At 44.4% G+C, this 27,951-nt stretch overlaps 1 protein-coding gene across 1 annotated transcript in view; it reads right to left on the minus strand.

Moving 5' to 3' along the window:
• Positions 1-27,951, minus strand: part of LOC309554047 (leukotriene C4 synthase-like) — a 180,777-nt gene that overhangs the window by 62,027 nt on the left and 90,799 nt on the right. The window contains exons 2-4 of the mRNA XM_082255572.1: positions 12,842-12,971; positions 9,806-9,905; positions 9,501-9,571 (exon numbers count right to left, since the gene is read on the minus strand). Of these exons, the coding sequence (XP_082111698.1) occupies positions 9,501-9,571; positions 9,806-9,905; positions 12,842-12,899 (229 nt within the window). The 5' untranslated portion in view covers positions 12,900-12,971. The remainder of the gene's footprint in view (positions 1-9,500; positions 9,572-9,805; positions 9,906-12,841; positions 12,972-27,951) is intronic.

Below are 27,951 nucleotides of genomic sequence, written 5' to 3' on the forward strand. Positions count from 1 at the left end.
CGGATCACCCCTGGTGGTGAAACAGGAGATGACACGTCCCAAGGAGCACTGGATGCGGATGGATCCCGGATGGATGGATGGATGGATGGTGATTAGGACCGCTTCCAGGAGATCTATAGATGCTCAGAGAAAAGAGACAAGGTTAATGCCAGGCCGAGGGTCATACACAGTGAATCAGTCCGAGGAAATGGAGGTACAGAGGGGTAAGACAAGGAGAGAATCCGTGGAATCCAGGCCGATGTAGGTACACAGAATATCCAGCAGAGGTATGGTTCAGGCAAAGAGTCGTCAGGCAAGCCGAGGTCAAACAAGGAGAAGTGCAGATGGGTCAAGGAGCAAGCCGGGTCAAAAGCAGGAACGCAGATAAACAAACAGGACACAGGTACTAGAGCTGATGATAAACCAGCACTGAAGCACAGCCAGAGAGTGCTTTATATAGGGCCAGGGCTGGGGAGATGGGCGTGGTGACACACCTGATCTGCCTCCAGCGTTCTATTGTTGCTGAATGGCAATTCCTTTCCTGACAGTGCCCCCCCCCGAGGGGCAGCCTCTGGATGCCCTACGACCACACTTTCCCGGAAACTTGTTGTGAAACTCTCTCAGGAGTTTAGGAGCATGTATGTTGCCTAATGGTTCCCAAGAATTGTCTTCCGGCGGGTATCCTTTCCATTTGATTAGATATTGAGTGCGATTGCCTTTCTGTCGACAATCTAGGATGGTCTCAACCTCGAATTCAGTCTCCCCTTCTACCGAAACTGGAGGAGGTGGTAACTCTTCTCTTCCAGGGTAGGGGCTTGGTATCGCCGGTTTAAGCAGCGAAGCATGAAACACCGGATGGATCTTAAGAGAGCCAGGCAGGATTAACTCAAAGGCTACAGGATTCACTATTCTTTTGACCTCAAAAGGACCGATGAATCGGGGCCCCAACTTCTTGGATGGGCAAGACAATCTTAGATTAACTGACGAAAGCCAAACCTTGTCTCCCACCTTGTATGCTGGGTTCTCCTTCCGTTTGAGATCACAGAACTTTTTATAGGCCTGTTGTGCCTTCAGAATATTGTCCCGTAACAACTGGAGATTAGCTGCAATGGCTGCTAGCCGATCATGGACTGCGGGAACCGAAATTTCCTGATCCAGATTGGGCAAAAAGGAAGGATGGAAGCCATAATTAGCCCAAAATGGGGTTTGGTTGGTTGCGGAGTGCACAGAATTATTATAGGCGAACTCCGCGCATGGAAGCAGGGAGGTCCAGTTGTCCTGAGCACTGGTGCAGAAGCATCGGAGGTACTGTTCCAGGGTTTGATTTGTTCTTTCAGTTTGCCCGTTGCTTTGTGGATGATAAGCAGATGACAGGGACACTTCAACCGCCAAAGATTTACAGAGCTCCTTCCAGAACCTAGAGGTAAATTGAACGCCTCGATCCGAGACTATATTGTTCGGAAGTCCATGAAGCCTGACCACCTCTTTTATAAATGTATTGGCTGTCTCCAAGGCAGAAGGGGTACCCATCATTGGTAGGAAGTGAGCCATTTTGGTGAGTCGGTCTACGACCACTAAGATGGTAGTAAACCCTTCTGAGGGTGGAAGCTCGACTATAAAGTCCATAGATAGACCCTTCCAGGGTAGTTCCGGAATTGGCAATGGTCTTAACAGTCCCCATGACTTTACTTTTGCCCCCTTGTTGCGTTGACAGGTGATGCAGGAATCTACATATGTTTTGCAGTCCTGGTGTAATTTAGGCCACCAAAAGTGGCGTTGAATGAGTTCGAAGGTCTTCCTTACCCCAAAATGCCCTGCAAGTTTGTGGTCATGCAAGGTCTTGAGGACCATCAATCTCACTTGTGTGGGAACAAAAATTTTCTCCTGAAACCAGAGGAACCCTTCCCGCTTATGTAGAGATTCGGCTTCTTGTCCTGTATAATGGGTAGAGGCTTGCTGAATTGAGGACCGTAAGTCCGTATGGATCAGAAAAAAGTTTTGAGCCGACAGGATGGTATTGGGCTCTGTTGTATCGGGAGTGTCTGGAAACATCCGGGACAGGGCATCCGCTTTTCCATTCTTAGACCCTGGCCTGTAGGTAATGTGGAAATTGAAGCGGGAGAAAAATAAGGCCCACCTGGCTTGCCGAGGTCTCAACCGTTTGGCGGCCCTCAGATATTCGAGATTCTTGTGGTCCGTGAATATCATAATAGGGTGCACTGCCCCTTCCAACAGGTACCTCCATTCCTCCAGGGCAGATTTAATGGCTAGAAGTTCTCGATCCCCCACATCATAATTCCTCTCAGGAGGTGACATCTTCCGAGAGAAAAATGCTACTGGGTGTAGTAAGGCCTTTGTGCCTTGTCGCTGGGACAGAATAGCCCCCGTGGCTACTTCTGAGGCATCTACCTCGAGAATGTAGGGTAAAGCTGGATCTGGATGTTGAAGAATCGGAGCGGTCACGAACAGGCTCTTTAATTTATCAAAGGCTAACTGGGCCTCTGGCGACCAGCGGAAACGGATCTGCTGACGTGTTAGCTGGGTGATGGGTGTGACAATTGTTGAGAAGCCTTTTACGAATCTTCTGTAGAAGTTAGCGAAGCCCACAAATCGCTGAACTCCTTTCTTATCCGTGGGGGCTGGCCACTCCAAAATTGCCTTCACCTTCTGAGGATCCATCGAGACGCCCTCTGTTGAAATGATAAGCCCCAGAAACTGAATAGATCCTCTCTCAAATTCACACTTCTCCAGTTTCACGTAGAGCCCATGTTTCCTCAGGGTGGTTAGAACTTTTTTAACATGAATCCGATGAAGTTCTAGAGAGGGGGAGAAGATCAGGATGTCATCTAGGTAAACAATTAAGAAGTTATCCAGAAATTCACGGAAAATGTCATTTACCAGATGTTGGAAAGTGGCCGGGGCATTGCACAGCCCGAATGGCATGACCAAATATTCATAGTGGCCAAAACGGGTTCTAAATGCAGTTTTCCACTCATCCCCCTCTCGGATGCGGATAAGATTGTATGCCCCTCGGAGGTCTAGTTTAGTAAAGACTCGAGCATTCCGGAAGCGCTGGAACAATTCTGGAATTAGCGGGAGAGGGTAGCGGTTTTTAATGGTAACTTTGTTGAGTTCCCGGTAATCAACACAAGGTCTTAACGTACCGTCCTTCTTCTCCACAAAAAATATTCCAGCGCCAGCTGGGGAGGATGAGGGCCTGATGAACCCCTTTTTCAGATTCTCATCGACATAGGACCGGAGAGTTTCTAATTCCTTTTCAGATAGGGGGAAGATCCTTCCAAAAGGGATCTCAGCCCCTGGGAGAAGCTCAATGGGGCAGTCGTAGGGCCTGTGAGGGGGCAGAACATCAGCTTTCTTTTTGTCGAAAACATCCTTAAAGTCCCGGTAAGCTGCAGGAATGTCTTCGGAGGAATCTGAGGCCGGCTGGACGGCTAGGCAAGTGGCAGGAGCTTGGGATTCAGAAGGGAAGCAATGATCCAGGCAGTATTTGGATGAGAAGGAAATCCTCTTCTTAATCCAATCGATCTGTGGATTGTGGGCTTGGAGCCATGGTAGGCCTAGGATGACCGGGAATAAGGGAGAGGACAGGACATCGAAGCGGAGGAGCTCTTGATGACCCGAGTCCGTGGTAGTAAGGACCGGGTAGGTCTCCCTGGTCACGGGTCCGGAACTAGGCAGGGATCCGTCGGCCAGGAAAACTTGAAGCTGTTGCTCCTTGGCTTGCAGGGGTACCCCTAGCTTCGCAGCTAGTGTACAATCCAGGAAGCAACTGCAAGCTCCGGAATCAATAATTGCCGTGAGCTGGATCCTCTCTTCTGCTACCTGTAGGGAGACAGGAAGGATAAGGTGAGCAGGGGATGGCTCAGAGACCTGACAGTTCGGGACAGACCGTGAACAGCACTTACTAGGCCTCACAGGGCAATTGCGGAGGAAGTGGCCGGAAGCTCCGCAGTATAGACAGAGGTTCGCCTGGCGACGGCGTTGTCTCTCTTCGGGGGTCAAGGAGGAACGAATGAGCCCAATTTGCATAGGTTCCCCGTCTGCCGGGGCATTGACAGCTGGTCCTGGTAGAGGAGAGGCCATAAATGGGACCTTTGGCATGACCCACGTGGCTCGAGACCCTTGAAGGCGTTCTGAGCGTCGCTCCCGCAGACGCCTATCCATTTGGATGGCAAGAGCGATTAGATCCTCTAAGGATGCAGGTGTTTCTACCCGAGCCAGCTCATCTTTTAAAGCTTCCGAGAGGCCATGACGGTACTGGTATTTTAATGCTGCCTCGTTCCAGTCCGTGTCGGCTGCCCATCTACGGAAGTCTACCGTATAGTCCTCGGCCGGGCGTTTGTTTTGCTGGAGGGCATGCAGGGCCGATTCTGCTGTGACTGTACGCTGGGGATCCTCGTATAATTGGGCCATAGCCTCAAAGAAAGAGTTTGTGGAATTCAGGATTGGACTCTTCTGTTCCAAGAGATTGTGTGCCCAAGTCTGAGGTTCTTCGGCCAGTAGAGAAATTATGAATCCCACCTTGACGGACTCAGAGGAAAAGGTCCTAGGTTGAAGGGCTAGGTATAATAAACAAGCATTCTTGAAGGCCCTGAATTTCCTACGCTCCCCACGGAAGCGTTCCGGCGTGGGCACCCGTGGTTCCGGGGGCGGAGCTGAAGCCGAATGGCCGGAGCTAGCTTGGTCCGGTTGGGCCGGAGCCGGCAGCGAGCTAGCGGATGGCTGATTCGGATCAGGTGGAGGAGAAGGGCCGGCCATGTTGAGTACTCGACCCTCTAGCTGGAAGTACCCATCTTGTAGCCTTTGCACAGCTTGGGTCAGGGCTGAAACCTGCTGGCATAGGGCCTCGAGCTGGGAAGCACCTCTGTCGGCCTCTGACATGGCTGGTTTATGCTGTCAGTTACCTTGGTGGAGGCCGAAGTGCTGAGAGGGCTTCCCTTGCAGCTCGGTGCGGATCACCCCTGGTGGTGAAACAGGAGATGACACGTCCCAAGGAGCACTGGATGCGGATGGATCCCGGATGGATGGATGGATGGATGGTGATTAGGACCGCTTCCAGGAGATCTATAGATGCTCAGAGAAAAGAGACAAGGTTAATGCCAGGCCGAGGGTCATACACAGTGAATCAGTCCGAGGAAATGGAGGTACAGAGGGGTAAGACAAGGAGAGAATCCGTGGAATCCAGGCCGATGTAGGTACACAGAATATCCAGCAGAGGTATGGTTCAGGCAAAGAGTCGTCAGGCAAGCCGAGGTCAAACAAGGAGAAGTGCAGATGGGTCAAGGAGCAAGCCGGGTCAAAAGCAGGAACGCAGATAAACAAACAGGACACAGGTACTAGAGCTGATGATAAACCAGCACTGAAGCACAGCCAGAGAGTGCTTTATATAGGGCCAGGGCTGGGGAGATGGGCGTGGTGACACACCTGATCTGCCTCCAGCGTTCTATTGTTGCTGAATGGCAATTCCTTTCCTGACAGGATATTTTAATACCTGAAAGTTTTTTAAAATGTCACGGTTTTTATAGACCAGTACACATCTTATTGATAACAGTCAACAGTTTTTAACCACTCTGCAACCGCTCACAGTAATACTACTGCGGCAGAGTGGTTCGTTATCGTCCAGCCACGTAGTATTAACGTGACTGGACACTCCCCCTTCTGGGCGGCGCTTGCGCGCCGCCGGAGGCTCGCTCCCGCTGTTTTCATTCACAGCGGGAGTCGGGCCAGGGGTGGAGCAGCGGCAATCGCCGCTGCTCTTACCCGATCGTCGGGGATCGAGTCTGGAGATCCGCCCGCTGTGTGTAAACACAGCGGGCGGATCTCCATAGTGACAGGGAGTGACAGATCGGACTGTTCAGCATAGCTGGACATCCGATCTGTCCATGACTCACATAGTCACCTCCCCCCCTACACGTCAGTAAGCACCAGGCATACATTAACCCCTCCCTCTCCAATAAAATTAACCCCTTCCCTGCCAGTGTCATTTTTACAGTAACAGTGCATATTTATAGCACTGATTACTGCAGTAATGTCACTGGTACCCCCAAAAGTGTCAAAAATGTCAGTCAGGGGTCCGGTCTGTCCGCCGCAATGTCGCAGTCCCGCAAAAAAAATCGCAGATCGCCGCCATTACGCGTTAAAAAAAAAACACCAAAAATGACAGAAATCTTTCCCTTTGTTAGTAAACGCAATAACGTTTGCGCAAACCAATCAAAATACGCTTATTGCGATTTTTTTTACCAAACATATGTAGCATAAAACAAATTGGCAAAATTTTTTAAAAAAATTGGTTTTTACATCTTTTTTGGGGGGAATTTCATATAAAAAAATGTTAAAAATATTGTTATTTTTTCAAAATAAACGCTCTTTTTTTGTTTATAGCGCAAAAAGTAAAAATCGCACAGGTGATCAAATACCACCAAAAGAAAGCTCTGTTTGTGGGAAAAAAAGGACGTAAATTTTGTTTGGGTACGGCCTCGCACGACCGCGCAATTGTCAGTTGAAGTCGCACAGCGCCGAATCGCAAAAAGTGGCCTGGACGGAAGACAGCAAAATCCTCCGGTTGTAAAGTGGTTAAGATGACTTTTTGTTTCAGAGAAGCAAAGTGCTTGCAAGAGGCAAAAGGAGTTTGCATTTTTGTTTTTGGAAAAAGAAATCCCATGACTGTACTTGTATAACACTGATCTCCACACTGCAGCTTTGTTCCACTCACAGCAAACAATGGAGCACTATTCCTTCCACTGACATCAATGGCTGAACACTATTTCTTTCACTGACACCAATTCTGGGGCACTATTCCTCACACTAATACCATTAATGGGGCACTAATCTTTTTACTGCCACATACACCAAGCCTGAAACATTGTCCACTCCCTCTGAGAAAATGATCGGGCAATTTCTACTCCAACTGGCCACAGTTCACTAACTCCACCCTAAAAAGTGTAAACTGGCCCTTTGTTTACAAAGTTTGTAGAGTCCTGATTTAAAATACCAGAAAAGTACAGGTAGCTGTACACATACACCAATTCAAGAAATGACCACTCTCGGAAATCGTTTGTTGATTTATTCTTTCAAACTTGAAGCCCCACTTCAAGATATATTTAACTTCACTAGTCTGGCAGGGATATGTATGCATAATATTAATATTTTTTCTATTTACCTAACTAAAACATAATTTTCCTAAAATCATTCATTATAGTCATTTTTCAGAGGCTCATTGTCTTTCATTTCCTGCCTAGACCCCGGTGGCTACTCTATCTTTATCAGGGTGACTAGTCCCCTTCCCGTCCCTGTGTAGTTCCATAGCAGGCTTCAAAAAATTGCAGTTTGTGTTCTGGAACAAGACCAAATAACAATTCTATCTGCATAGCTCCCAGCTGTCCCTGGTTTGGAGGGAGTGTCCCTTTTTTTTTTTTGGAAAAAAGTCCTTCTGTCCATCTTTTCTCCTCATTGTCCCTCATTTTGGTCTGATGAATATATCTGTATAAAAAAATTATCATTTTATGTGTATTAATTCTCCCTGTAATTGAGGTGTGGTAAAGGATATGTCCTTTGTCAATATACTTTTTCTAATAGGTGTCCTTCTTTCAAATCTCACAAAGTTTCGAGGTATGTTATCCGGACCACCAGCCAGCCATTCCCAAGTGCAGGTTCCCCCCTTCCTCTGCAGTGATTGGTTGTTAGGGCCTCCAACATCCTCATGCTAAAAGGTACAGGGATAACCTGATGTGAACAACTGATGTAAGGGGGCATTCTGATGAGGGACACCTGATGTAAGGGGGCACACTGAAAACTGACAATAAATATTATTGAAATTATGTGAAAATTGTTCATTGCTTATTTTTTGATAGACATTAGTTGACTAAAAGTACACTAGGATCTAAGTCCTAGCACAAGCATGAGATTCAGCCCTCTGCTGTAAAGAAAAGTATGCTGACCGTACCCCTTGGAATGTTTTTAATGGAATACCACTGATCTAGTGATCTCTGCCCTGCTTTGCCCAGTTCCGCCACTATTCATCAGCACTGACTATCCTACCCATCATCTAAACCAGTGGTCCTCAACCCTGGTCCTCAGGGCCCACTAACAGGCCAGGTTTGCAAGATAACTGAAATACATCCCAGGTGATATAATTTGCTTCTTAGTGTTTGCATTACTCTAGTCTGCATCTCCCCAAGGTAATACTTAAAATCTGGCCTGTTAGTGGGCCCTGAGGACCGGAGTTGAGGACCACTGATCTAAACTGTACATCTAAATTACTTAAGCATGTGTGTAATGATTACTAATGCTGCTGATCTTGGGTATGAATTTGTGCACCTGTACTTTTTTTTTTTTCATGTGCTGCTCATTTGGGCTCTTTGTTTCTTCACCAATCTTTCATTTGTGACATCTGTACAATTACATTTTTATACATAGAGCCCAAGGTGTGCGGGTATGGTGGGCAGTGAAAGAGGACTAGATCACTCTCTCTGACACTGCCTGCAGACCTGCACTAGTAACACTCACACAGAGAACTAACATCTCATTGTATGATGGTATGTGTAGTTATTTGTAAGCCATGGGGGGAAGGGACTATGTTCTCTCCCACATAGACCAGAGGGAGAATAGAAAAGAAAGGTGGGTCACGACTTCACAGGTAGCTGTATAAACTGATTTTTCAGGCATCTCAGTTTTTAATGTAAACATAACGCATACTGTATGTTGAATAAGTAGAGCAATAGTGATATTGGGTGATTTATTGATTTTATACCAGAGTGGGGCTTTAAATCTTCAACATACACAGGTGATCATTTTCCATTTTTAAATGATTTTGATAAGATATGCTTTTATGCTCAGATGTTTTCTCTTGTGTGATGAAAGGTTGGTATATGGTTATCAAGATGGAAACTTTTCAAGCTGAGTATCGATTTAAGTTGGTGAAATTTACATTTACAACGCATTGTTTGAATGTAATCAAATTCTAAAATAATCAATTTGGCATGGTAATATATGCATTCGCTATATTTGATTTCTAATCAATTTAATTAATCCTTTAAAATCAGTATTCAGCCAATTAGGTATATACATCTTATTACTTCCACATTTGCTAACAAAATGAGAGCAAATTATTGGTAGCCCAAAACCCGACACCACCAAGAAGTGTGTGTCATCATACTGATTTACAGAAAATGTCATGGCAAAGTGTTAAAGATTGTAGTGCATTATTTGAATTATGATAAAAGGGTGAAATATCTGATACAGTATGCAGTTGGTATAACTGACTTTTCTATGAAAGAGCAAGACTGGGAGCCATCATCCTTATCCCTACTTTACTAAATAGCGAGTCACCGACTCAGAACAGGATATGAAGCCAGTAAAGTCACACCAACCATGCCACCTACATACTTGTTCTATGTCAGTTACCCACTAAATAGAGAAGCAAGGATAAGAATGACTTGTACTTTCATATACCTATATACAGTTTCCATGACAATATGTAAAAAAAATACAATTCCACTCACCTTGATGGAAGAAGAGCCCCGACAGCCATAATACAGCAAGGAATAAAGGAAAATATTCAGTGCAGTTAACTCTGAAATGAAAACAGTGTTTAAAGTCACTTAAAAGGAAATGAACCTAGAATACAAAAAAGATAGATAGATAGATAGATAGATAGATAGATAGATAGATAGATAGATAGATAGATAGATAGATAGATAGATAGATAGATAGATAGATAGATAGATAGATAGATAGATAGATAGATAGATAGATAGATAGATAGATAGATAGATAGATAGATAGATAGATAAGGATATTTAGTTACTGAGCTCGGAAGACTCTTTCAAACTCCGGAGGCCCGGACGTGCTTGGAGGGGAGACGCTGTACTTCCGCCTGGCTCCAATCACCTGCAGGGAAAAGTATGCTACAAAGAAAAAATAAATAATTTATTTTACTTGCTTGAGAAGACTGAACATGCTTTATGTAGAGTTGCTCTTTAAAGGACCCTTCTATCCAAAACAGATATTTTATTAATGGGTGAGGACACAAAAACTAAATTACCCACTGTCTTTTTATAAATCGTGCACAAGAGACATATTCACTGAAGTTTCTTGCTCTGTACTGCCAATTTCCTCCTCTAAAATCACACTCCACCGCTTGCATTTTCCATTTTGTTTAATACTTGAATAATATAACAGAATGAGTGAAACCCTTAAAGCAGCAGACCTGAAAACAGGTGACTATAATGAGTTCTTTCTTGTATCCCTGAGAGATAAAAGGTTAGTGGTAGAAGTTAATCTAATTAAAAAAGCTCAATGGTTGGCTTGATTCTTTAAACAGATGTTTAGAATTAGGAACATTCTCAGGAATATTTTTTTGGAAACAGGTTTGTACATGTGCAGATGCTTTTAAGATTTCTAGCACTGAATTCTTACAGAGCTGAGATCTTGTTTTACAAACCATTAATTCAAGCTTAGGCAGTCCATTGAACTATATTCTGTGCCCTGCTATGGTGTAAAAAGAGTTTAAAAGAGTAAAAAGAGTTTATGACCCAGAATTCCTATCCAGGCAGGTTGAGGATTTCCAGGGGGTTTGTGCCATTCAGAGGAAACTGGCTTTTCAGTTTCCTTATCGGTTGGTAAAACCCGGTTTGGAACCTGGAGCCTAAAGATTTCGGGAGATCTTGGAGGGATGAAATCTCCAATCCTGGGTCTGTTTTGTGAATAATCAGGACACTGATTTGGAAGGTGTTTGCAGGGCTTTTTGTAGAGTCAGGACTAGGGTCCTGGGCTCCACCCCACTAGATAGCAGAGGACTCTGCCCAAGAGTCTTGGGGAGGCAGGTGGGAGCCGGAGCAGCAAGGGTCTGCTAACTGTACAGGCAGAGTTGGGGAGAAAATGGTCTACAGGAAACAGACAAGGGCCTGAAGTGTAAAACCGCAGTACCGTATGTGTAAAGCAGCCCATAGATGATTCGATTTTCCTTTCCTTCAACCACATATAGAAGGAAAGAAAATCACTCAATTTCCACATCAACACTGTCAGTGTTGATGGGTGGAATGCCTCCCACAGCGCTATTGTGTTATGCCAGCAGGGGGCGGGCACAGTGAGTCTATAGCCACCAGCAGTAATCACATATAAAAAAAATCTGATAGGCTGCTTGTACCCAGGTCAACCGATGAATCAACTTGGGTACAATCAGCCTGCCCGTAGATGGATCAAATCTCGGCCAGTCCCTGCTGAATCTGCCGAATTTCGATCCAGGAGGCTGAGTGTGTATTTCTTTGCAAAAGCAAGAAATGCTGAACACCCCGGCTAGGGAAACTCTTTCATTTTTGTTTCTGGAACTTTGTTTGACTTGAATATATAAACATTCTTCAGAATGGTGCCCCATGCTCAATACATGTTAATCTACATTTCATTGTCTAACTAGAGGCCTGCAGCGGTGTTGCCACTAATATCAGACCTGCATTCAGATGGATAGGCTGAGTCTGCGCCCAGCGTACCTCTGTTACCTCACTCCCAATAACAGAATGGGGTCCTGCCGAGCACATAGCATAGACCTCATGCGTGCTCATTAATAACTCCTTCACTTCCCATACCTATGTGACCATGCCATGGATCTCCATAACACGGAATCGTTGCAGTTGCTATTAGAAACTGACCACTGGGAATGGAGCCGGACCTCCCTACTGGAGGACCTGTCACCTTTCCAGGAACCATGCCTAATGATTGGTTGCTTTGTGTCTTGAACTTGTGCTTGGTTACGCCTAACAACAGCATTCCACTTCCATGACTTGCCAAGTTAACCCCTTTTTGTAGTAGCTGAGCTTCACACCCCTTTGTGCTTTACAGACCCTGGTTCTTTTGATATGCCAAAACCAGCATGCACCCCTTTATATTAACTTAATACCAGGCTTGGAACCATTAATGTAACTTTACTGGAGAGACTTCAACATTACAGTCCAGTATGAATAAGTCCAATTCCTAACCCTAACTATAATTGTGCGGCTGCCCAAGTATAGCTCCATGAGGTGGTAGTCCATGCTGGTATTCTCTGTGGCTTGGATGTCCTTTAGAACTCCGATGGCTTCAGCAAAATGTAAGGTGCAGTACCACAAACCAAGAGGGAACTGTAACCAAAACGTAGGACCTTGACCCCAGTTTTCCCCCTTTTTTATACCACAGGTGGGCATGCTGGTACAGACAAGCCCGAGAACTGAGCACACATACCTTAACCCTTTCTCCAGCCTGGGCCAGCCGCTAACTCACTAAGGCTGTATTCACACCCAGGCATTTTAAATCGAGGGCAGAATCACTGTTTCAAAACGCTCTGCTAAAATGATAAATCGCACAAGCAAATTTCAGATGGCATTAATTTTAATGGCACCAAAAAATGCGGTGCGGTTCTGCCGCTATAAATTGCACTGCAATCTCAGCAAGCTGCATCACGTGAAGCTTGTCACCCAAAAAAGGATCAGAAGCTTCTTATGAGCAACAAGCATTACACAATGCAGTTTTCCATGATTGCAGTGCAATTTATTGCATGACAACCCTGGCAGAACCACACTGTCTTTTTTAGTTTCATTAAAATAAATGCCACCTGAAATTCGTGTTCTGCAAATTTTCACTTTACCAGAGCTTTTTGAAATCACGGGCAGAATCACAGTGTGAATGCAGCCTAAATTAGAATTAACACAACCTGCTTACAAGCACAGTAAAGTTGTGATGAGGGTTGTGCCTGTTACCAAGCTATGCCAGCATAGAGCACTGCAGTAGGAGAGCAGCAAACAATCAGAAAGTTCAAAAGTTTATTTTTTAAATTGTTTTTGCTTTTCCTAAGAACACTTATTTTTCATACCTTGCTCCACAACTCCAAGTAAACTGACAGCTCCTAATAGCACAATATCTGGTAACATAATGGCCAAACAGATCTGAAGCCTTGATCTTCTTTGTTGTTGAAGACAATGTCAGATATCAGTGACAGGCAGCTGCCAATGTCAAACAAGAGAAAAATTAATGCATATTTCTTGCTCATAGCTACTTATTTAGTTTAAAAAACCCTGTCAGAACTTTAAAAAAGAAATATTGATATATGATGGCAGCAGAGGCGCATCTACAACCTTCAGGGCTCAGGTGCAAGAAACCATGAAGCCCCCCCCCCCCCGACCCCATGCTAGGGCCCTTTCTCATGTTCTGCTGCAGGCCACCTCCTGCCGTCTTGAGGCCCACCACATAGTAGTGGAACACCAGGGTCATGCCGCAAGTGCGACCTTTGAGACCCTTGTAGTTGAGCCACTGACTTTACTATTATTAGGAGACATTTTGGAGAATGTAAGGAAGCAATCTGGAAGATATACAGTAAGGGAGCACTTTGGAGGTAATAAAATATCTCCAGCATGCCCCCTTAATGCCTCAAGAGTGCTCCCTTACTTACATCCACCTGAGTGCCCCCGTGGGATCAGTGGCAGTAGTGGTGGTGTGAGGGGGTTGTATCCGTGGCAATTGTGGAGGGGGATGGGATCAGTGGCAGCGGTGGTGGTGAAGGGGGTGGGATCTGTGGCAGCAGTAGTGGTGAGGGGGGTAGGATCGGTGGCAGCGGTGGTGGTGAGGGGGGTGGGATCTGTGGCAGTGGTGGTGGTGAGGGGGGTGGGATCTGTGGCAGCGGTGGTGGTGAGGGGGGTGGGATCTGTGGCAGCAGTGGTGGTGAGAGGGGTAGGAATCTAAATAAAACAGTACCTCCAGAGTGCCCCCTTAATGCCTCCAGAGTGCTCCCTTACATCCACCTGAGTACCCCCTTGGGGTCAGTTGCAGTAGTGGTGGTGGGAGGGGGGTGGTGAAGGGGGTGGGATCCATGGCATGGTGGTAGCGGGGGGAGTTGGGATCAGTGGCAGCAGTGGTGGTAAGGGCGGTGGGATCAGTGGCAGCAGTGGTGGTGGTGGGGGGGTGGGATCAGTGGCAGTAGTGGTGATTGTGAGGGGGTGAGATCAGTGGCAGTGGTGGTGCTGGTGAGGGGGATTGGATCAGTGGCAGCGCTGGAGGTGAAGGAGGTAGGATCCGTGGCAGCAATGGTGAGAGGGGTGGGATCTGTGGCAGTGGTAGTGGTTAGAGGAGTGGAATCTGTGGCAGCGGTGGTGGTGAGGGTGTTGGGATCTGTGGAGGTGGCGGTGGTGGTGAGGGGGGGTGGGATCAGTGGCAGCGGTGGTTTTCAGAGGGGTGGGATCTGTGGCAGCGTTGGTGGTGAGGGGGGTGGGATCTGTGGCAGCGGTGGTGGTGAGGGGGGTGGGATTCATGGCAGCAGTGGTGGTGAAGGGGGTGGGATCTGTGGCAGCGATGGTGGTGAGGAGGGTGGGATCTGTGGCAGCAGTGGTGGTGAGGGGGGTGGGATATGTGGCAGCGTGCCATCCTCCCCCACCACCACTGCTGCCACTTACTGATCCCACCTTGCCACCACCACAGATCTCATCCTTTTCCCCAACATATCACCTCTGCGACAGGGGTGATAGGGGGAATAGGGATGAGATCTGTGGAGGAGGGGGGTGGGATCGGTAAGAGGCAGCAGTGGTGGAGAATGGGATCAGTTGCACTGACAGCTTGCAGTTAATCACTTACTCATTTGCGTGCCTCAAGGGATACCTCTGTGTCAAGGGGTCTCCTCGCAGATGGAAGTGCTCCTCCCCCTTCACTCTATTGGTCATAAGCTGCTCCGCTGATGCCTCCCTTTCAGCCATTCAGTGTCCACCTCCCTACATTGCTTCTCTCAGGAGTGGATAGGTGGGGCGGCACAGTGAAGGGTTAGTCACTGCTCAGCCCTCACTCAGCCGCCACCCAACGGTGGAACGAACAAGTGAATGGACAGGCCCCTCACACTGACAGAGCCAGAACGTGCAGGCGGACCCCTCACGTTAGAGCAGGAAAGGAACGGGCGGCCCCTCACAGCAGAGTGGGAGAACAGGAGAGGAACGGCGCCCCCCCCCCCCCCCACAGTGGCAGAACTCCAAGGCCCAGTCGCAAGTGCGACCCTGGTAGTTCCGCCACTGGATGGCAGTGTGCCCATATAACATTATATATTAAAAAAAAACACACAAAATAAAACCAGACATCTTTCATTTGACATAGCTGTGCTAACCAACATATATCTTAATTCAAAAGAAAAGAAACAAATACATACATGCCATGCTGTATCAAACTGCGTTTGCTTTAGTATACTGTATCAAACCCCCTCCCATATAGAGATAATGACTCACTCTGTGAAAAAGTTAAAAATGTACAACGTTGTCAAAGCACACACAAAACAACATCATGAATATAGATATGTTTAGACCATGCATTAAAAACAATATACTGAAGCATTAGTTCATCATACAAAGATAAAGCAATAAAAGAGAAGTATGGGAATTGGGGTTTTTCCAGAATCGTACTTACCTAGGTGGATGCAGCATCGGTCTGCTGCATCTGTTCCCCGCCGGCTCTAACACTAAAAACGAAGCGATCAAACACTACTGATTGCTCGGTTGTTAGGGCTTTCTGAGCAAAGAGCTGGTGACTGTCAGTCACCAGCTCTCTGCTTTGCTCTGCCCCCAACCCCACGCTCACTGGAGTGCTGGGCTGTGGAGGGGACGGAAGCGGCCAGCTCAAAGGGCTCTCAGCGGATCGCTGAGAGGCTGAGCCGGGTGCCAGTCAAGACTGCTGGGTGGATCCCGACCATATGGTCACGATCTTGCCCGAGCCTGTACTGGCTTTGTCACGTCAGCCGACAGCGGTGCCCCAGCCCATTGTCTGCTGAAAAGGGGTCACAGGAGTGCAGAATGAACTGATCCAACTGATCCATAGAAGAAGTAAAGCCAAACAAGCTTTGCCTGTACTTCTCATTTAAAGCAAGTCCAGGCTTCAATTTACTGTAACTACTTAAAGCGGAGTTCTGGGCACAGAAGTCATTTTTCAATAAACATACCCCCGGGACAGTCAAGGCTAGCACATTCCACAATGGCTAGCCTCTGATCTGTCCCGATTCGCATTTACCTTTTAGAAGAAATACTTACTTATAAAATTTCTTCCACAGCGTTTCCATCTCTCTTGTGGGCAGCTGAAGGCGGCGCGGTCCTCTTCTGTGTCTTCTTCCGCGTCTTCTTGTCCCAGAATGCGCCTGCACCGGCCCTTCTCGTCACTTCCGGTGCGGCGCCGCATTCCTCCACAGCTTCTGGGCATGCCCAGAAGCTGTTTAGCAGGGGAATGCGGCGTCGCCCGGAAGTGACGAGTGGGGCCGGTGCCGTCACATTGATTCCTGGGAGCGATGACGTTCAGCTCCCAGGAATCATCGCGAGACAGGAAGTGACGGGTGAGCCGCGGCGCTGAGGGAGGAAGTACTCTGAGGTGAGTATTTACGATCTTCAATTACAAGGTGAGTAAACAAAAAAAAAAAAAAACCTAACTATCCAATTCCTTTTCAGGTGATGTCTAACTAGCGGAGGGGCACAAAAAAAAATATCGATTTTGTGCCCGGAACTCCGCTTTAAGGACCAGGCCTATTTCTGACACTTGTTGTTCACAAGTTAAAATCTGTATTTTTTGCTAGAAATTTACTTAGAACCCCCAAACAGTATATATTTTTTTAGCAGAGACCCCAGAGAATAAAATGGAGAGCGTTTCAATACTTTATGTCAGACCGTATTGGCGCAGCGGTCTTACAAACGCACTTTTTTTGGAAAAAATACACTTTTTTAAATTAAAAAATAAGAGAACAGTAAAGTTAGCCCAATATTTTTCTATAATGTGAAAGATAATGTTACGCCGAGTAAATAAATACCCAACATGTCATGCTTCAAAATTGTGCATGCTCGTGGAATGGCTACAAACATTGGTGCTTAAAAATCTCCATAAGCGTTGCTTTAAAAATTTCTACAGGTTACCAGTTTAGAGTTACAGAGGAGGTCAAGGGCTAGAGTTATTGCTTTCACTCTAACAATTGCAGCAATACATCATATGTGTGGTTTGAACACTGTTTACATATATGGGCGCCGACTTGCATATGCGATCACTTCTGCGCGCAAGCTCGAAGGGACGGGGCAATTTTTTTTTTGTTATTTTTTTACCTTTTATTTTTACACTGATCTTTAAAAAAAAATCTTTTTGATCACATTTATTCTTATTACAATGAATGTAAACATCCCTTGTAATAGAAATATGCAGGACATGTCCTCTTTAATGTGAGATCTGGAGTCCAAAAGGCCTCAGATCTCACATCTACACTTAAAAGCTAAAAAAAATATATATATATATATTTTTTTTAGCATGAAAAAAATGGGTCCTTTAACGGCTTGCTGACCGCCGCACGACTATTTACTGCGGCGGTCAGCCCCTCACAGGCAAAGCGACGTAGTACTACGTCGCTAGCCTGTGAGGCTCTAGGGAGCGAGCGCGCACCACCGGAGGAGCCGTCACGGAATTCCCCCCCCCCCGCACGTGTGCCCGGCGGAACCGATGTCCGCCGGCACTCGCGATAGTCCGTTACACCGGAAGAAAGGCAGGCGGCTGATGTAAACAAAGCCGCCTGTCATTCTTCCCTGTGTAAGAATGGAGATCAGATGGTTCTACTATGTAGGACCGTTGATCTCTGTTCTTACACTAGTAGCCACAGCCAATCACAGTTAGACACACGCCCCTAGGACACACTTAACCCCTTCCTCTCAAATACAGTTAACTCCTTCACTGCCAGTGTCATTTTTACAGTAACAGTGCATATGTATAGCACCGATTACTGCAGTAATGTCACTGGTAACCCCAAAAGTGTCAAAAATGTCAGTCAAGGGTCCGATCTTTCCGCCGCTATGTCGCAGTCCCGCAAAAAAAAATTGCAGATCGCCGCCATTACTCCTTAAAAAAAAAACAACAAAAATGACAAAAATCTTTCCCTTTGTTAGTAAACGCGATAACTTTTGCGCAAACCAATCAAAATACGCTTTTTGCAATTTTTTTACCAAACATATGTAGCATAAAACAAATTGGTCGAAAATGTTAAAAAAATTTGATTTTTTAATTTTTTTGGGGAATTTCATATAAAAAATGTGAAAAATATTGTTATTTTTGCAAAATTGACGCTCTTTTTTTGTTTACAGCGCATGATCAAAAATCGCACAGGTGATCAAATACCACCAAAAGAAAGCTCTGTTTGTGGGAAAAAAAGGACGTCAAATTCGTTTAGGTACAGCGTCGCACGACCGCGCAATTGTCCGTTAAAGTCACGCAGTGCCGAATTGCAAAATAGGCCCTGGTCAGGAAGGGGGTAAAATCTTCTGGGGCTTAAGTGGTTAAGGCCATCGCTCCAGTCTTTCAAGGCCATAGAGTCGAGTGGGGGCCATCTTGCCATCCCTTGCCTGAGACATGGATGGAGGGGGGGTACCTACCCCACCGCCAATAAAAGTGATTCCGCGGTGAATCCGCTGCTGGGACCACTTTTATGTGAAAGAGGATCACCCACCCTGTAAGAAAATACTGGGTTTATGGCAGCTTTTGGCCAATAAATGTACTGTAAAAGAAATCTCTGAATTGAATAGGAACATTGCATTGTAATTTTTTTATGAAATGTCAATCTCTATTGCCTTTTGTAGGGTAATTGTTACATTCCCTAACATTCGATCCTAAGGCTGTCTTCATACTTGAGCAATGCAACATGCCATGCTTGGCAATGAGCCAAGAGCATTTTGTTTTGCACGTTTTGCTCCATTTTTTGTGTGACAAAACGTAGGACTGCTGCCCAAGTTTGGGATGCTATTATGAAATAATGACAACGCAAGCACATAAGGTGTTTTGCTGCGTTTTTTCCGGAAACACGGGCAGAAACACACATTTCTGCCCTTGCTCCTATGAACGCCTACATGTGAATGTGGGGTATGAGAAAAAAAAGCCTTAAAACATTTGAACATAGAATTAAAATAACATTCAGCTAATAGGAAAAAGAGTCTAAGGCTGGCCATACACTATACAATTTCCTTATTCAATTTCCTTTAGATTTACCTTAAACTATGTAGTGCAAGGGCCTGCCTGACTGCATACAAACTGAAAGTGTTTAGGTTTGACCCTATATTACATGGTTTTGGTAAATCTAAAATAAAGTTGAACAAGAAAATTGTATAGTGTATGGCCAGCCTAACACTATAGGCTAAGAACATTTGACCAGAAGGGAACATAATATGGGATGTACTGTGCACTATGTACAACGTTCATAAGCTGCTTTATTTGTTTTACTATTTAGAAGGTTCAAAGAATACAGCTAAAAGAATAGATGTTCAGTCAAGCTAAACCTCCAGCTGCAGCAAGAATGGAAACATTTAGAAGGGATATTACTACCACTGCTAAATGCTAATGCTTCCTGCTCAGGGATAATGGTAGTTAGGAAACTGACAGGAAACTCCAAGTGGGAAACTCCTAGTGGTGTTGCATCCTCTACCAAGAGCAAAAAAAAATATATATATATATATATATATACACAAATATTTAAACTAATGCCAATACCCTTGGTCCATAGAAGGACTTGCCAAAATTGAGTATGTATGGAGATCACATCTATATATATATATATATATATATATATATGTATATATATATATATATATATATATCTGTTGGGTGTCGAAGGTGCCTTCACACTATAACTCTTGATGAAAGCAATAATTGGCCTTGCTGTCACAAATTGAAATGATATGCACCTGTCAAATAGGTGCAGAAAAATGGGTGTTTGGGTGTTAATTGTGCCCATGAAACCTACACCAAAAAAAAAATATTTCAGATGAGATCAACACCTACAATACTAGGCAGCCTAGAAGTCTTGCAGAGATTCCACATTCCAAAAACACTTTTGTCACAATCAGTGACATCGGTATCAGGGGCTTCATATCTGCTGGTAATTAAGGACTGATTCATTTTGATAAATGTCAGATGATCCACAGAGTCTGTGCCCAGACGCTTTCTATTAATAATAACAAAACCTCCAGCAACACTGAATGCCCGTTCGGAATGCACGATGGATGCAAGGCAGCCCAGCAGCTCAATTGCATTATGTGTAATTTCTGGCCAGTGGTCTTTTCTCATGATTCAGTAACCCAGTGGATCGTCAAATCGAAAGCACTCCATGTCTGTTTTCACCCCAATATAATCATCCACCATATCATGCAGACCCTGCCAATAGAATGTGGAAGGTGAGAGCCCTGGAGGGCGAGGACTAAAAAATGTGTTCATCACTTAGGCAGCCCCCTTCTCCACCACTCTTTTCCTGACCAACAGAAGCCTCTATGTTTTCCACCACACTGTAACCTACCAGAGTCAAGAAAAGCATTGGATAAACTCCTCTTTAAAGGGTCCTCAAGAGCTTTCATCTTCTGCACCCTCTGTGGGGACCGCATGAGATCTAAGACTTTTTACCCTTGTAACAGTGGTCAAGGAGGGTTGCCAACCAATAGTGATTCTTCTCCCTGATGCCACGTATTCTGGAGTCCTTTGCAGGCTTTGAAGCATGAGGGAGCCCTTACACCGCACGTTTGCAGGGGCATGAGAAGCAGACTCCTAGGGGTCACTGCGGATTACAGATTACAGTATCTGGAACTGCCTCCTCCCAGCCATGTACTACTCTGGGGATACAAAACCATCTGTTGAGGGTTGACGTATGTCTTCCTCTGCTTTAATGCCTCCAAGACTGCCAGAATCCTCCTCCTCCCTCTCCTATTGTGCGTTCTGTGGCGTAGGAAGAATGGTGTCTGCATAAAGTGGGCCTTGAGAGGAAAGGAAGTCCTCCTCTTACGCCCGCTGCTCTGCCTCAAGTGCCCTGTCCATAATGCCATTCAGAGTCTGCTGCAGCATTATCACAACAGGGATTGTGTCACTGATGAATGCATTGTCATGGCTCACCATCCTTGTGGCCTTCTCAAATGGTGACAGTATGCATGTATCCTTTATCAGCAGCCATTGGCATGGGGAAAAAAAGCAAAGCCGGCCTGAGGCTGTCATTGTGCCACACTCACCCAGATACTCATTTGCGGCTGCTCATGCAGCAGAGGGCTGTCAATGAGTTTACGGGCAGGTGCAGTTCCCACTGAATTTCATCCAACCGAGCACTGGCTGTGTATGATTGCCTGAGCCTGCTACAGACACTTTGGCCTGATTTGGACTAATTTAGCAGATCTTCCAACCCATTAACCCTTACCTCCTCATTATTAACCAGTTGGCGTTGGCTTTTTTAAAAGCCACCCATTAACCATATTAGCTTCTGTTGCACTAGCACATACATTAAAATCTTCTCTCCTGCAGTTTAGTGCAAGTCCGGTTTGTAAGACAGAGGAGCTTGTTCAGTGAGGGTCACCCCTGACAGATAACAAAAAGGCACCATTCAGCTTTTGCACTCTTATGTTAGTAACCTTTACTAAACTAGAGGGGGACAGAAGAATAAAAATGAGCCACCATCAATTTGGGAAGGTGTTGTCAGCGGGTTAAGGCTTTAAAAATCTATTGTGCATTAAAAATAAAAAAAGTAGATAGAAAAAAAAATTTTTGCATTATTTCTGCATTACTAAAAAAACATCTCTTATATATGACCACATGTGCAATCAAAATTTCATATGTGCTTCACCATGACAATCCAATCCACCATGACACACCTTAAAGCTTACCAGAAAGGTTTGACTCTCAAATCATGAGTAAAAATGTGCCTAATGGATGAATTACAACACAGCCACAGCGGGTAAAAGGGTCATACAATCCTCTTTAATAAAATAAGTAGCACACTTACATTGTAGTTAGCATAAAACAGCATGGATAGGGAACACCTGAGACCAAGCAGCTGTAATCAGTGTAAGGCTGTAGGCATCACTGGGTAAACAGAGACCGAAGATGACAGGGAGCCAACCAGCTCAAACAAAATGGAAGAAGGGGGCAAAGTCCCTGGAAACGTATCATGAACACCCCCTCTCCTGACATCCACCAGGCATTTTGACAGCTGTCATCCTCATGTGCAGCCTAGAACTCTGCCTCTAATATCCATACTTTGAGCTGGCTGGCTCCCAGTCATCTTCAGTCTCTGTTTACTCAGTGATGCCTACAGCCTCACACCGATTACAGCTGCTTAGTCTCAGGTGTTTCCTATCAAAGTTGTTTCATGCAAACTTCAATATAAGTGTGCTGCTTATTATAATAAAGTATTTTTTTATTTGATACTGACCTCAGTGCCCTGATTTTCGTTTTCTTCTACATTGAGGTGATCCTACCTAGATCTTCTGCGGGAGCTGCAGAGGTTCCAGTCTCGGTCCCTTCTCCTGTTCAGTCATCCATTCAGTTGCCTCATCTATTCCTCTACCCTGTTGATGGTCTACAGATACAGATGAAAGTTCTAATGGACCAAGGGACTTTGCACTTCTCCTAGGAGCGCCATATGTACTGTGTACTTGTACACTCCTTGGATTATCGAATCCTCTTCACAACTTACCTCCAAGGGCCGCAGTGTAGACCATAAGTGCAGTTTCATAGCAGATGGGGAAGGTTAGAACCCCTGTGAGATTTTATTGCTCTCTATGCCTGTGTTGCAAATTTTACTTCCTGTCTAGTAAAACTGGTATAACACGGAGAAAAAAATTAGAACCACAGATAGCATTAAAAAACAGGCAGGGGTTCTAATCCTCACTCTATCCAAAACTAAAAAAAAAAAAAAAAACTTAGACTTAAGACTTACATTTTAAAAGTTAAGCAAGCACAGGCATGCTATTGTTATATTTTATTTTATATTGTTAGTGTCAATTGTAGTGTGAGGTTTCGTGAATGCAGCATAAATTACTTATACTTGAATCTGATAACAGATGAAGTTTGCGGTTAGATTTAATTGATTTTCTTTCTAACCTTTGCTTTACAGCAAAATATGTTCCAGGAAAGATCATTTCTTGACTGTTGCTCTGCCAAGCTTACTGAGGCAGAGATTCAAGAATTTTACCAGGAACAGAAGCAAGGCCACAGATCCTGCAAGTATTAATAGGACCTAATATGGTAATGATTTTGAAAACTTGGTAAATGTATTCCCTGTTATATGGTCTGCTTAGTCACCTCTTTCAGAAAAAAAAAACAGGTTATCTGTGGAAGAGAGAATATTACAATATGTTATGGGGTTCACCATTTTTGTAAAGGTGGAAAAAGGATACTTGCATACATATTGTTGCAAGAAAAAACTGGGATTTCCAAGACTTTCACACTCGCACTATACTATACTGATTTGCTGCCACTAATGATGAAAGTCAAATGACACTGAAATCAATGAATCTTCAGAGGGTCACTGAAAACTGATCATTCCTATAGTATTGTCTGTTTCTGTTGAGTACAAAAGTCCACTACACTCTGAAGTTTAACCTGAAAAAGTATTGAATAAGAGCATCAGGAGAAGCCAACACATTTTGGGGAAAATATGCCTCTCCATTCCTGCCCCCTTTGTTGCAACGTGACAGAGTTGGCAGTCCAAACCAGTGTGAGGGACATTGACTTTTGTACTGAATTATCCTCAACGGCAGCAGCAATGCAGAGGGAGAGGAAGTCATCAGGAACATGGTTCCTCTATGGTTTCCTCAGTCACTGGGGAAACAATTTTATTGGATGCTGGTCACCCAAGTGACTCTGGTGGCCATCTAAGGTGTGGCAGAGTCTGTTTAAGACCCTGGCCCCTGGGTTTGGCGCACATTTGCATGTGGGTAGTGTAGGGACAGGTCTTTTAGGGACAGTATTAGCTGCAGGGAAAGATTCCAGAGAAGTAGTGAAAGCTTAGAGCTCCACAATCTCCTTGGATATCTTCCTATTTGGGCTCAGATTGACCAAGCTGCATTCCATCCCTCCAGACAGACGGTCTCAGTTCGGCTGAAGCCTGCTCCGTTACACGCTGTGATTTGTGAGTATTCCAGGGTGGGCCTCCTCCCACCGGGTTGTTGTGAACTGTTTTCCTTTTCTTCAATATAGGTTTTGCACCCACCATTTGCACCTAGACTGTGTGTGTGTTTTTGCCACTGAACCATGCTGCACCCACCCACAAGCAACTTGGGCCCAAAACAAGGTTCTTTCTACATGTTCACTGTTTGTCAACCCCTTTAAGGAAGACCTACTCTTCTTAATCCAAAAGTACCAATACCTCCCTTTTTTTTGTCCAGTGCTATCACCCTTACACACCTCTACACACTACAGCTACAGTAACTGTCAGGTCAATTACATAAACAAAGTGATTAGTAATAATTGTTAAGATGTTTATATAAAGTTCAATTTGTTTTATTCCATTCATTATCATTGATCCTTAGATGCACAGACCAAATTAAGCATTATCAGCATCAGGTAACTTGGCAATTATTCTGACTAGTTTGTACATGTAAAGAACCTTTATTTGTAATACAGTTTAAAAAAAAAAAAAAACGGAAAACTTGTTTTGTTCGTCATTATAGGCTTAACAGTACACAGAAATGAAAAAAAAATTATATTTTATTGAATTATTTTTAATACTGTAATTGTAACTGCCAACTACATTATTAAAAATATGAACACTTCCATGTTCAGTCTGTAGTCACAACTGTGGATGGAGGACTTATTTTATCAATGAAGCCTCCATCATGCATAGGTTTACTGTATCATAGCTTATATTGTAATCACAGAATCACTGGGGACAGGAGCTGTCAGTGAGATTGAGAGCCACCAGCTGTGCAAAGTGGCAGCTAGTGGCTCTCAAGGGTAGGATGTTCATTAACTAGAATGCCTACAATGCCTACAATCCCTACTAAGCAGGAGTGTCAAACTTAATTTCATTGAGGGCTGCATCAGCAGTATGGTTGCCTTCAAAAAGCTGGTTGTATCTGGGGTGCACTACGTACAGAGTGCAGGTTTCAGGACTTTGTTACTTACAGAGTTCTGGGGTGTGCTGTGCACAGAATGCAGGGTTTAGGGGTGCGCTATGTGTGCAGCCCCCAACCCCCTTACCCGAAAGCTTCATCTCATCTCTCTCTTACCTGGCTCTAGTACCTCCCTGTGAATGCAACTGTACTACCCGTGTATTCGGCTCTAGTACCTCCCCGTGTAGGCTGCTCTGTCTCACCTTGAAGGGAGATCGTTATTTCTTTCAGATTCTGGTGATCTGTCCCCCATGTGCTCCACTGTGAGTTCATACAGGGACCTGTCAAATCTGGAAGTCGCTGAGAGTAAAGCTGTCCGTTGTAAACACAGAAGGCTTCTGTGTTTATAAGTGGGAGCGGGATTGAAGGGTGAGTGCTAGAGGTGGCGGAATGGAGTTCAGCCATGTTCCGGCTGCAAACTGGGTGCAAGGGCCACATGTGCATTAGCAGTTGTAAGGACATGGATCAATAACCTAAAATAGACTATGAATAGATCCGGGGGTCTAACACAAAGAAGAGCGTATCCTGTGTAAAATTTAAAAAACTACTAATAAAAATTGCTGAACAAGTGGACAAGTCCACCATGTTAAAGAAAAAGTACCCTATCGTCCTCAACTTCGGAAACAGGTAGAGTAATAACCAGAATCTTGCAATTCTAGCAGGTACCAAATACCATCGGGTCAAAACTGGGTAATATTTGGTTTCTAGTGCATGTATATTACAAGAGAAAGATTTCACTGTATTCCATATACAGGGCCAGTCAGCTGCTTCCAGGTATATCCCAAGATCTGAAACCCACTGATTGGTGTAGGTGGGGAGTTGGAACATGAGTGGGGTGAGTAGCATGGTATAAAAAAATTAAATCATTGCCTGGGGAATAGGGGTCATTACAACAACTTTATTCAAATAGAGACAAAATGAATGGATCATCTAGGAACTTCATGTCCCAGAAAATTTTTAAAGTGTTACTAAACCCACGACAGTAAAAATCTGTCTGTATATACAGTAAAGCATACTTGTTATACTCACTGTGGAACCTAAGGGGTTAATCCTGTGCAATGTGTGAAAAGGATTTTTTAACCTGTCTTCTCTGTTTCTTCCCTTCTTCCACAGTCCCCAATCTATCTTCTGATATATTAGAGGCTAGGGGACACGCTGCACATGCTCAGTTTAGTGTGTATTGCTAGAGAGCTTTGTTTTCTTGGGAGAGTGCATGTGATTAGCACAGGGCCAATCAGCACTGTCCAGACAAAAGGCCAGGGGTCCTGCTGCCTGATGCAGCTAATACTGTCCCTAACAGAAGTCAGAGCAGAATGAAAACTTCTCCTACAAGCTTTAACCATTTGCCGACCACAATACGTATATATATGTTGCGGTTTGTAAGTTTTTTATCGAGATTATGGCTAAAGATATCAGCCATAACCCCGGTACCTGATTTTTGAGCAGACGGCCGGCTTTCTCATAACACCAGTTCAGCGGCTCATGAGCCGGTTTCCGAAGTGGCAGTGCTTCTTGGGCTTACCATTACTGCCAGTTACCCGGGAAAAGGATTCCAACGGCGCAGCTGTCTGCTCCCATAGACGATCAAAGAATTAACACTCTTTGAGTGACTCTATGGCCTTGGAGGACTGGAACGATGTCACTTTCAGGCCAGGATGAAAGGCTGAATTTTTTTTTTTTTTTTTAATCTTTTGCTTATAAAAGGTAAAGAAGAGATTTGGGGTCTTTTTGACCCCAAATCTGTTCATAAAGAGGACCTGCCATCCTTATTTCTATGACAAGGGATGTTTACATTCCTTGTAACAGAAATAAAAGTGATAAAAATTAAATGGACAGTGTAAAAATAAAAAGGTAAAATAAATTATAATAATAAAAAAAAATGTAAAGCTCCTCCATCCCTCCGTGCTCGTGTGCAAAAGCAAACGCATACTAAAGTCACACACATATATAAACGGTATTCAAACCACACATGTGAGGTATCACCTTGAACATTAGAGCCAGAGAAATAATTCTAGAACTAGACCTCCTCTGTAACTCTAAACAGGTACCCTGTAAAGGTGTTTAAAGCGTCGTCTATGGAGATTACCATAGTTTGTTGCCATTTCACAAGTGTGCGCAATTTTAAAGCGTGACATGTTAGGTACCTATTTACTCAGCATAACATCATCTTTCACATTAGACAAAAAAAAAAACTGGGGTAACTATTGTGTTTTTTTTTAATTCATGAAAGTGTATTTTTTTCCCAAAAAATTGCGTTTTCAATAATCATCATTTTGTTCCCTAGGCTCTCTGCTAAAAAAAAATGTGTAATGTTTTAGGGGTTATTAGCAATTTTCTAGCAAAAATACTGATTTAAACTTGAAAACAAAAAGTGCCAGATAAAGCCTGATCGGCAAGTGGTTAACCAAACACTGATAGAAGTCACTAGACTGCTATATACTGTTGATGAAAAAAGGTATTTAGCAGTTTAAATTTACTTAAACTATTGCATTTCTATGTTCTGTTTACTTTGGGAGACCAGATATAGTGAATGCAGGCTCCTGGATTTAGTAACACTTTAATTTAAATATACTGGGACGCTTCCGTTGAAGGTAAGTTAAAGGTTTGTTGTAGCAAAGAGAATGTGAGAACCTTGTGAGACTTGAGTCACCCCCAATCTTAGACCATATCTGAAAGCAGAAGAGATGCTGGATTTTAATGAAATGACATGAGAAGTTTACTCAGAGATTGCAAATATGGAGAGTATTAATTCACTTCTCAAACCTGCATGGTGTGTCTTAAAATGGGTTTGAAAATTTGAGGCCTCTCAACCAGATGTATCTGCTGTAGGTCATGAATTTGAAATAGGTCACATTCCATAGCTTCTAGAGACACCCAAATAGGGTACTAAATAGGAGCATGAAACAGGGATCTGTGTCAATTGGGCTGCTTAGTAAAATTTTGAGATGTTTAGTAGTCCCATCCCACCTATAATTTTAGATTGAAAAAAGGTCTTACTCCTTAGCTGGGGTTACTCCATATAAAGCTAAGAATAAAACTTTGGATGGCATGAGAATGTGGGAAGGGACCGCAACTGGGAAAA

This window comes from Pelophylax lessonae, assembly GCF_965119305.1.
Source record: "Pelophylax lessonae genome assembly, chromosome: 4".
In the NCBI taxonomy this organism is placed as follows: Eukaryota; Metazoa; Chordata; class Amphibia; order Anura; family Ranidae; genus Pelophylax; species Pelophylax lessonae.